General features: G+C 38.8%; 1 protein-coding gene across 1 annotated transcript in view; it reads left to right on the top strand.

The window, feature by feature from the left end:
* Positions 1-5,391, top strand: part of COMMD1 (copper metabolism domain containing 1) — a 148,320-nt gene extending 142,929 nt beyond the window's left edge. Inside the window, exon 3 of the mRNA XM_068564963.1 lies at positions 5,176-5,391. Coding sequence (XP_068421064.1) covers positions 5,176-5,283 — 108 coding nt within the window. The 3' untranslated portion in view covers positions 5,284-5,391. The remainder of the gene's footprint in view (positions 1-5,175) is intronic.
* Positions 5,392-11,344: the final 5,953 nt, after the last annotated feature.

The raw sequence follows: 11,344 nt of genomic DNA on the forward strand, positions 1-11,344 counted from the left end.
ACACTGGTAATACTCTCTCTTCTTCTAGGAGATTGCAGGAATATGGATAAATACTTCCTCTAGAAGCTGCTGCAGCTCTGGAAGTACCATGTCTTAGTCCCACATATGGTCTTAGTACATTATGGACATCTGTTGAGTTTTGGGGTGAATCATTTTAATTTAGTTGCTTGGTCATTAAGTTTCAGTCGTAGCTTCCAAAAGAGTCTGATTTTAGTATTTTCTGATCTTCAGTAGCATAATTTGCTTTGTGATTTACAGTATAATTTTTTTTTCCTTTTGGAAAATTGCTTTATCATGCTTTTTACACAGTAGATGTAGGACTTGTCAGCTATTATATTTGAAATGAGGATTTCCTCAGGATCAAAAATGGCCTGAGTAAGGACCATTGGTTGTAATTATGTATTGCTAAAAATGTTTGTCGAAAGATTAAAAAAACATTATAAATCACAAGTTTTCTTTTGGAAAGTATTGTTTTAAGCTACAGCATAAGCTATCCATTGCTTTAGATATAGGGTATAAGAACAGGTTGTAGAGATGAGGCCATGTGTCTGGTATCAAGACCCTTGATGCAAATTCTTCATGAAATGTCATCTCGCACGGTTGTTGTTACTATTGTTCTTTTTCTTCTTTTTTAATATCAAAATGCTGTTATAATTTTAATGTCAAATGATAATAGAAAAAATTAAATACTGGTTCTGGTTCATACTATCATATTTATCACTTAGAGGGCAGCCTTTCTGCCAACTTAGGCATGATCAAAATTCTTGCTGTGCTCATCTTTGGAGTTTGTATTTGGTGATTATGTACTTCCACAGTCTGAAGAAACTCATGTTTATACTGAAGTAGTGATTGAGGCCAGAAGTAAAGTAGGAAATAAAGAAATGATACCCTCACATAGAAAATACTGGAAATGGCAGAGGAGAAGGAGTTGGGGGTAAGAGAATAAATATCCTGACCTCTCTCTTCTCTTGTCAGAACCCAACTGTAAGCCAGAGAACAAAGGAATGACACAATCTTATAGGACCTGGAACAAGGCAGAGAAAGGTGGAGAATGGCTATGAAAAGACAAGTGGAGAATAATCAGCACAGTTTTCAGGGAACTATAAAATTTTAATTTTGGATAAGTGGTCCCTTATGAAGTAACTTGGAGGATTCTTTGCCACAGAGAAGCTATTTTGAGGTCTCCTGAAAGAGTTAGGGAGCAGTATTGGTATAATTCTGAGAAAGCTGCAGAAAGTATGGGATTGAGTGGCGAACATAGATTTACTTATGAAGCTGTTTTAAACTTTTCTGGTGGGCAATATTCAAAGCCTTTGGGTATCTTATTTATTATGTAATTGATCTTCAGGACACTATTGCCAATTTTGACCTTTGCCATATGTTCTCTCTCTCCAGAAGACACAAAGTGGCAGAGCTGCAGCTCAGAGGGTTAATTTAAGTTTAGGAAAGGACAGCCCAAACAGAGGGATAGGCTTCCTGGCTAAAAGTTTGTGCTCAGCCAAGAGTCCCTTTGTGTCAATAAATGAAGCCAAAAGAAAAATTGGAATAGCCTTATGAAAGCTGGTCACCTGTATGTGGCCTTCTGAATCAGTAGTGGTTAGCAGGATCCTAAGGCATCCTTTCCCACTCTCATCCTCCATCCCACAACTTTAGAATTTTTTTTTTTTTAATATATTTATTTCATTTATTTATTTTTGGCTGCGTTGGGTCTTCGTTGCTGTGCGCGGGCTTTCTCTAGTTGCGGTGAGCGGGGGATACTCTTCACTGCGGTGGCTACTCTTGCTGCGGAGCACGGGCTCTAGAGCGCAGGCTCAGCAGTTGTGGCGCACGGGCTTAGTTGCTCCGCGGCATGTGGGATCTTCCAGGACCAGGGATCGAACCCGTGTCCCCTGCATTGGCAGGCGGATTCCTAACCACTGCGCCACCAGGGAAGCCCGACAACTTTAGAATTTTTAAGAGACCACAACATGTTAGAATTTGCCAAAGTTGTATTCTAATGCTAAATATGACCAATAATTTGGGGATAAAGCTTTGTGGAAACTTTGCATGGGAAATAATACAGAAGATAGGCTATAAGATTTCTATTTTTTCTTATGTTCAATTTATTCTAAATGGTTCTATTTAGGTATTTATTAAGTCATAGTCCTTTTTATTTTCTATTTTTAGCATTTTGTCACTGTAGTATTGTTTTGCCAAAGAATTGGTCAGGGTATGCTTCTGGACCTAGATAAGGAAGTCATTTAAATGGACAGTACACACAGAGAGGTTATTTAATAGTATGTAGATGGAGAAACCAAACACTTGCTTAATAACTGCCTTCAATTTTTATATAAAATAATCAGTTATACTCTCTGACCCTGTTGGTAAACGAGTTTAAGCTAAAACATTAAAGATTTAGGTTTGACAAGTAAGAGTTTCCTGAAGAATGTCAGAGTGGTTACCTGGGAAAGGAGTTCCTTAGAAACATGTAAGATGTCCTTCTCTAGAAGTCATTAAAAGCTAGCTTGGTTTTTTTGTTGTTAGTTTGGAGAGGGTGGCCTCTCAAAGATCTCTTCTTAGTATTTTATGAATTTTTAGCTTTTGTACTTGGAAAGAATATTTGAATATTTTACCTTTGCTTTCTTTTCTAATTTGGAATAGTTACTTAAACTCTTGAATTTAGTACACTGCCATACTCACTGTGATCACAAAGTACATATTCTTAATAATGATGCACCTGCTTATTCACCTGCTAACCATTTTCTGGCTCTATCCCATGATGTATCTACACTCTGCTAAGAAGCAGGTTCTAACTCTTGACTCAGATATTTAAATACAGAAATTTAGTCTTATCATCGCTCATTATGACCAGATCAAGATGGATGGCTTTGAGAAAAAAATCAAGTGTTTCAGATTGCTCTTGTACCTTCTGCATCTGGCTTGAAAAGCATCACCTGCATTTCTAAAGATATTTTCAAGTGTTTTAGATGTATTTTCTGTAGGGTGCCCCAACCAAATGCAAAATTTGAACAAAGCTCCATGTGTTAAACCCCAGTTTAAAGGCCCCTGAATTCCTGATAAAATATTTTGATGACATAACTAGATGAAGCTAGGCCTTGATAATACAGTTTCAGGTAAACTGTTTCTTCAAGAGTCATGTATGGTTACATGTGTCTTTCTAAGGCTGTTAGTGTGCATTGTTTCCAGGGGAGGGAGTTGAAGGTTGGGAGTGTGTGGAAAATATTTGTTTAACTTTGGACTCTGTTTAGCCTGCTTTTTCTCTCTAGTATTCGATTACCCTTAAAAGTAAACCAAGCTTCATTAATACTTAGAGGTCCAATCAAAGATAATTTGAATACTGAAACTTATAACAAATTAATGACTTTCAGTCAAAAAAGATCCTGGCTATTTATTAATAAACTTTGCTCAGATTTTCCTATCTCTATGAACATTGTCCTTAATAGGCTCTTCCCATATAAATGGAAAACGAGGTGATTTATTATTGTAACTGACTTTATCTCACTGAGGTGAAACATGGATTACATCATCTTTTCTGCCAGTTTCCTAAATATATATGTTAGACTCTGGTAATTCTTAGTTTCTAGACCATTGTTCCAAAGGCCAAATATTTTTAAATGTTTTAAAGTCAGGCTAAAGAGCTCAATTAAACTGAATGAAGAATAAGAGGCTTTCAAATCTGAGACCTGTTCTTAATTTAGCCAAGTGAAGTACCTAATTTGCCATACATTTGCTCTTATTTCCAAAAGGAGATAACCCTGCCTGTAGCTCAAACACAGGAGCAGCTTTCTTTTTTTTTAAATTGGTTCTTGCTTTCGACTAAATGAAAACCTGGCAGTTTCTAAGCTCACATATGAGACTATACCCCTTTCCTATTTAAATACATGTTTGAGGAAAAAGTTCCTTGTAGCCAGGGAAAGCTGCCTTTCCTCCCTTTGAAAGACTCTCATCTGAGAGGCCCCTTCTTCCCCTCTGTACTTGTTTCTCCTGGGTGATGTTCAGACACAGCACAGCAGCTCACCAACAGCAAAGGTACTTTTACAAAATCAGATCCTGAAGGTTCTTCTAGCTGATGACAGAGTGACTCCCTCCCTCTGAAGAGGCTTATTGGTCTTCCTTTGCCTGCCACTTTGAATGGGGGTGGGAAATGCCATGTATTTAGAAAGGAAAATATAGAGAAAAGAACATTGATCTGGTGGCTGTGCCATCGACAAACAGGGATAATAGGCATGTCGTTTAACATGCCTGGGACCTCAATTTCATAACCCGAAAAACAAGGTAGTTGGGTTATATGGTCTCTAAGAATTCATACTGCTCTAAAATTACATGGTTATTGTTCTTTGGGATCTTGAATATGGTCACTCTTAAAATCGTATACTTTTCCCTTGTCTCAAGACAGTGTGGACCTAGGATTTGTCCAGTGTACATGAAATTTCTGTCACCACACTTCAAAGGCCTTTTTCTTTGATTTCTACCTAATTTGGGGTTGATTGATCCTAACAGTTATTGAGAGGAATGTATTTGAGGGAAATCTTGGGAGAGTTGGCTTGTAGCAAGTGGAAGGGCCTCAGAAATGTTTAAGGCTGTTTCAAGATCTGGTTATCTTTCAATTATCTGGTTGATGTTTCCCAAGCAACTTGTTCACAGCTTGTCACAGTTTCTAGTATAACCAGTAAATCCAAGGTAGCCCAATTCCCAGGCAAACACAGAGCCAATCTAAATCCTCCTTCCATTGTTTTTATTACAGGGTGCTATGGAGACAGCATGGACTTTGGAGTCAGCCAGAGCTGGCAGTTCACAATCTGACTCTGCCTTTTTCTGATTTTGTGATACAGGTTAACCTCCCTGTGTCTCAGAGTCATCATCTATAAAACAGCAATACTTAAGTACTTACCTTAAAAATTATTATGGGATTAAATGTGATGACAGACAAGAAAAGCTTCTCATGTGCCTCTTAAAGAGAACAGCAGACATTTGTATACCTCTTTAGCATTTATGAAACACCTCATAGAAGTAGTTTCATTTAGGGCGTTGTGTGGGTAAAAATATCATTTAGGTATTGAGGCCTGAGTCAGGCTTGCTGGGTAGGGGCCCTGGGCTTTGGAGCTAGATCACACCAGATCCAGTGCCTTGGCTATCTTGAGGGTCTTGTCTAAAATATCCTTTTATATTTTCCAGGAATCTGAATTTCTGTGTTTGGAGTTTGATGAGGTCAAGGTCACCCAAGTCCTGAAGAAGCTCTCGGAGGTAGAAGAAAGTATCAGCACACTGATGCAGCCAGCCTAGCTGAAGATGGAGCTGTTGAGGCAAAGGTGTTCATGATCGCTCCCCAGGGATCTGCTTTTTTTTAAAAAAATCTTATTCCCCCAATAGTATTAAATCCTCAAGTTCAAATCTTGCCTGCCTCAGCTTGCGGCGATTTCTTTCTCTCTTCCTTTCATTTACTCTTATAGTTGATCTACTGCAGACGTTCTTATACTTCAGCATACAAAGGCACTCATAAAAGCATTTTTTTTAAAAAAAGACCTTAAGGACCCTATCCGCAGAGACTTGGATTCAGTAGGACTGGGGTGGGATCAGCTTTAGAAACCCTTGCTATGGTGGCTTATTCCTGGGTAGGATTATAGGAATTTATACATGATAAATCATGCAAGAATTAGAAAAGGGGGAGAAAACACTTTACTCATGCAAATACAAGGCTGACCAAATATGGCCTGGGCTGAGGCCTAGAGGAGCCTGCCTAACCTAGAAGAGGTCTACTGACCTTAGTAAGATATGAGATGCTTCTAGAACTGATTGAGGTATTTGTATTAGTTCTGCCTAAATCTGGGGGGGGGGCTAGTTTGATCTGAGCTACTGAGAAACTTGGGCTTTTCTGGAACCTAGAACTAAATTGGCCTCATCATAAAGGGTCTCCCTTCACTTATCTCAAGTCAGGATTGTGGGAAGGGAAAATGTCTCTTGAAGTGATGGGAGTTCTTTACCTCAGAAAATTTTACCGAAGTCATCAAATAAAACTTCTTCAAGACAATTTCTTCAAGAAAACTAACATAAAAACTAGGTCCTGGGACTTCCCTGGTGGCGCGGTGGTTAAGGATCCGCCTGCCAACGCAGGGAACACGGGTACAAGCCCTGGTCCAGGAAGATCCCACATGCCGCAGAGCAACTAAGCCCGTGCGCCACAACTACTGAGCCTGTGCTCTAGAGCCCTCGAGCCACAACTACTGAAGCCCGCGCCCCTAGAGCCCTTGTTCTGCAACAAAGAGAAGCCACCGCAATGAGAAGCCTGCGCACCGGAACAAAGAGTAGCCCCCGCTTGCCGTAACTAGAGAAAGCCCGCGTGCAGCAACGAAGACCCAACATAGCCAATAAATAAATAAACAGACAAACAAACAAACAAACTAGGTCCTGGTAGAGAAGTTATACCAAACACCAAGAATATTCTAAGAGGAGGAACTGTCAACTAAGTACATTGAGGCTGTGGTCCTTGTTGAACAGGTTTTGTCATCTGACACTGATAACATTTAGAAACTTCAGTTGCCTTTGGGATGTAATGTGTCCCAAAAATGTAGTGCTCTTGGTCTGTGGTTACAGCATATGTCAGTTCTAATGAGTTTATTCAGGGCAGTAATAATTCCTCTTCTGTTAAGCATTTTCTCCTAAATCAGTTTAAAGACATTTTAGGAGTTTTTCCAAAACCCAAGCAGAAAATTTGGCTTCCTCCCTGATTAAAACCATCCCAGCAGTTAGCAGACAATGACCAGAAAGTTTTAAATGTAGCCCCTGTGGACCCTTCAGAAAACATCTTGAAACAGTATGGTAAATAGATTCAGAAAAGGCGCGTGGTTTGGCGAAAGAACTATTAAAACTTGCTTTCTGTTCTCAGGGCTACTGTCACGTGATCCAGGAGAATTTAGATAATGTCTCCTGCTGTAAAATGGAGGAAAAGAATATCTCATCAGATAATGGGATTCCAGATGTCACTGAAAGTAAGAACTGTAGCTACCATGTTAGTATTGAGTCACATTTCCAATGAAAGTCTATGGAAGCCTTAAGGAACAGTCCATGGGCCCACAGGGCGAGGCCATCATTGTTGTGGTTTGAAGCTCTATTTAGATCATTCTGTGAAAGTAATAGCCACAAAAGTGGACATGGGCTTTTTTATTATATCCCCAAACCCTAGGTCATTAGTAAAACTGTTAATGTATACTGAATTTTTCAGAATAATAATAATAATAATGAAATGGTTGCTGAAGGTGGGCCCCACATTTAACACTAAACACTTTTGAATGCAAGTGGTTTCAGACAGGGTATGTTTGCGTGTGTTTTATGTTTACTGGTGATTTTTTACTTTCTGATTGCCAAAGGAGTATTATGTTTATTATAGTCTATTGTGAAAATATAGCACTCACTAAGAAGAGTTAAATGACCCATCAACCTAATATACAGAGATAACAAAAAGAAGGCTAGGACTAGAAGAAGAGTTGACTTTCCCTGCATAAATTCCTGGAAGTAGAGCACATGGGTTTTTTGGGGTTTTATTATTTTTTTTTATTGAGGTATAGTTGATGTACAGAGCACACAGTTTTTAAGACTTTGATAAACATTACAAATTGCTCTCCAAAACGGTTAATATCAGTTTGTATTACCTCTAAGAAAGTATGTGACTAAATCATTCCCTTTCGTGCCTATTGGATATTATCTGGTTTTTGTATTTTCTCGTACTGACCTGTTTTTGTAAATTTTTGCAAGGGGGACTTACTTATACTAGGACATCTTCCTGGGGATAGTGCAAGCATGGAGAAAGGACCAGGAAAGGAGAAAACTGGCATAAGGGTCCCAGCAGACCCCACTAGGTTTCCTACCTCTATAATCCTAGGTTGAAACCACATTATTTTGAGTTCAGGAAATGTGGAGCAAAACAAAAATAATCCTCAGCCTGAATTGGGCCTTGTAGAAATTATCCCTGCTTCAACCATAAGCACTGTAACTTCAGTCTGTTTAGAAACAGTACAGACAAGCCAAACGTTGCTTTCAAAATAAAGTCAGAAAGAATCTCCAGACTTTAGCAGTTTCATGCTGATAGGGAGCAAAGGATTTGGCCTTATTCTCAGGACTGCCTTTTCTTGGAAGCTCTGGTTCCTATCAGCTTCATCAGTGGAGGCTTAAATTCGACTATTATAGCCTCCTCTTTCCTTTGTATAACCTCTCTTCCCCCAGTCTTACTTTAACCATGATTCAAAAGGAATTACAGCATTTTAAAGTTTAGTTTAACTTAGTCTTTCCCAAATGCAAGCAGGTGGTGAAAAGCAAACGATCACATTGAGTATCTGAAATCTTAAATAGCTGACATTGTGTCAAGCTAGTAGTTACTGAAGTTCTTTTTTTAGACCTGAGTGAAAATGTGGAAAACAGAATATAATAGAAATTAAAGGAAAATAAATGTTAAACAGATGTTAGAAAATATTGTTTTCTGAAGTACACAATAAATATCCAGACCAGTGAAGGGACAAGGATATAGAAGGAGGCCTTCTGGAGTCAGCTCAGAAATGATTTGATATTTTTCTAAAAAGAACAGGATGCTGGAAAAGATGGGCCTTTGTGAGACAGTTGCCACCTTATAATTCTTAACTGTCCAACTTCCCAGCCAAGGTTTTCAAATATTTTAGATGGTGATTTAGCCAGCAGAAGGGAAAACGTAAATAGAACATAATTAGTTTGCGTTTAACTCTAGTTGCAAAGTGTACAGTTTTTTACCTCAAAATTGAGAAATAGCAATTTTTATCTAAGTGCAGTCAGTTCTCCCTTATCTGGGGACAGCCATAAACGTCTCTTAACCACATCACAACTACATGCCGTGCTCACTAGCTTTTGTTGCAGAGGAACCTGCCTCGGCCTGCTTCCTGTCAGATAAATGGTGCCAACTGACATAACTTACAAGTTTAGTACATGTATTTTCAGAATAAAATACTAAGCCTGTACATGAGAAGATAGTAAAATATGGGTATTTACATCTTTTACTCACCAAGCACTGTAAGTAGGCCTTTTGTTTCTCTCTTACCTGCTCTTGGCTAGTTTTCTGTTTCCTGCTAGTGTTAGGGTTTCAAGTTCTGTTGATTTACAGGATGGAGGTGGGGGAGAAATGGGAAGGGGGGAAATATGGGTTTGATTGCACAAGTGGAATAAGAGATTAAACTACTAGTTTAAAAGGAATTTAGGCTGAATAATGAAAATAGTTAAAATCCTTAATGCTGCTATTATACTGTTTTTACATTAAAGAAATAAAAATAAATTTGGGAATTTTATATGATTCATATTCTGGCTATTTTTAGAACCATGGCTAAAATTTGGCACTGATCTCAGAATGACTGATTTGGAGGCTTTTGTAGAAGCTATTTTATCATCTTGTCAAAATGGGGAAACATCTGGACAGACAGGGCAGAGGACTTGTACAAGGCCGTCATCAGGAAGAGACCTTAGGGTACTGTCTTCCATCTCTATGTTCTACCTGCCAGACTCACCAAAAGAATAAAATGTGCTTGTAAAAAATACCTATGTCCTAGCTCATTGTGTTTAGATGATGATAATTTTTCCAGTGACGATTTTTGTATGGAGATACGACCTTGAGGGCTGTGAGGTCCTGTATCACTTGCAACCTGCATCCACATTAGACCTGTCTCTGTGCTGAGGCTGCTAATGTCCTTTGTAGAGCCTGATGCTGTTTCTTATTACCTTGGCCTCACTCAGTGCCACCCATCTCTAGGACAATGTGCAGGATGAGTCTGCTGTCACATGGGGCTTCCTGGCTGTCCACAGTACCCAGACAGGCAGCAGATTATCCTTATCCTTGCTGGACAACCATGACCCAAGCTTACTAAATACAGCATAACTCTTGTTCATTAATTCATTATAACAATGTCTATAGTGAATTATGTAGCAGTCACTTCCTCACTGTTACGGTTTTCTCAACATGGTCTACCCACAGTGCAGTAGAACAGAAGTCAGATTTTTTTTTTTTTTACATTTTAATTATAAAAGTAACACATGTTGGGAATTCCCTGGCTGTCCTGTGGTTAGGACTCCACGCTTCCATTGCAAGGGGCACAGGTTCGATCCCTGGTCAGGAAACTAAGATCCCATAAGCCTCATGGTGCAGCCAAAAAAAAAGTAAAACACGTGCTCATTAAAAATTATTAAAGATTATTTAATTTTTAAATCAGTATAGAATTGTATAGAATCAGTCTTCCTTGCCTTTTGCTTTTAAAAAAAAGTCTCTCTCCCCTGAAGTAGTTGCTGTTAACAGTCTGGAAGGTGTGTTTCCTTCCAGACACTTTCTAGGCACATCAAAGTAAGGGGGTATATACATACATACATACACACGCATACACTATATCTGTATCCATATATATGTTGATATAGTTATATGTTCAAGTATACCTTCAAAGCATCATTTTAGTGGTTCTTAACTTTTAGATGATACTTTATGTCTTAAAGAATCCAATGAAAGCTATGGTTTCTCTTTCCCAGAAAAAAGACATGCACATATTCACTGAATTTTTCATTCAGTGTCAGGAGTTTCATGAATTCCCAGAAAGCAATCTGCCACCACCTCTACCAATCCCCTAAGGTTTATGGAGCCAGGGGCAACCAAGAAAATAACAACAATTTGTAGTGGATTTGGAGAGGATTATTATTTACAGCAGAAACCTAATGAATCCGTATACTCAGGGTGCTCTTAGTTGAATTTTCTGGTCAACAGAGTTTATCACAAAATTTTTTTTAATTACAAAACTTTGAATTAAAAACGTTATAAAAAGTCTCAGTTCACTCCCCTCTGTGACAGACAAGGATCCCTCAATACTCCATTCTCATCCCTTTGTGCCTGCTGAACTTTCACAACTGCCATCACAGCGCCTAAGCATTTTAGTACACCTCTTTGTCTGCATATCTGTCTCCCCCCACCCCTACCCACCCCATGGCTGTGAGCTCCTTAAGGAGAGGGACCTTATCTCATCATCTTTGTATGCTTTCCCTTCCCCCTGCCTACAAAAGCCTCCACAATTGTGCATGAGATGAATGAGCATCAGAGGTGTGGTAATTGAGTTGAGTATTAATCAAATCCAGTGGTTCCATTTAGTAGGGAAAAAGAAAGCATTAGAGTCAGAGAGATGTAGGTTTCAATCACAGCTCTGCATAGGCCTGACTGTGGGACCTCAGGTGAGTTTAGTTTTCTCATCTGAAAAATGGGGTTGATTTTTTTTTTTTTTAAGGGATGATAAATCGAATTCACAGGATTAGATGCTATAGGATAAATAGGATTTAGGAGATAGTCTAAAAGACATCTTTT

Source organism: Eschrichtius robustus, chromosome 15, assembly GCF_028021215.1.
Source record: "Eschrichtius robustus isolate mEscRob2 chromosome 15, mEscRob2.pri, whole genome shotgun sequence".
NCBI classification, from domain to species: Eukaryota; Metazoa; Chordata; class Mammalia; order Artiodactyla; family Eschrichtiidae; genus Eschrichtius; species Eschrichtius robustus.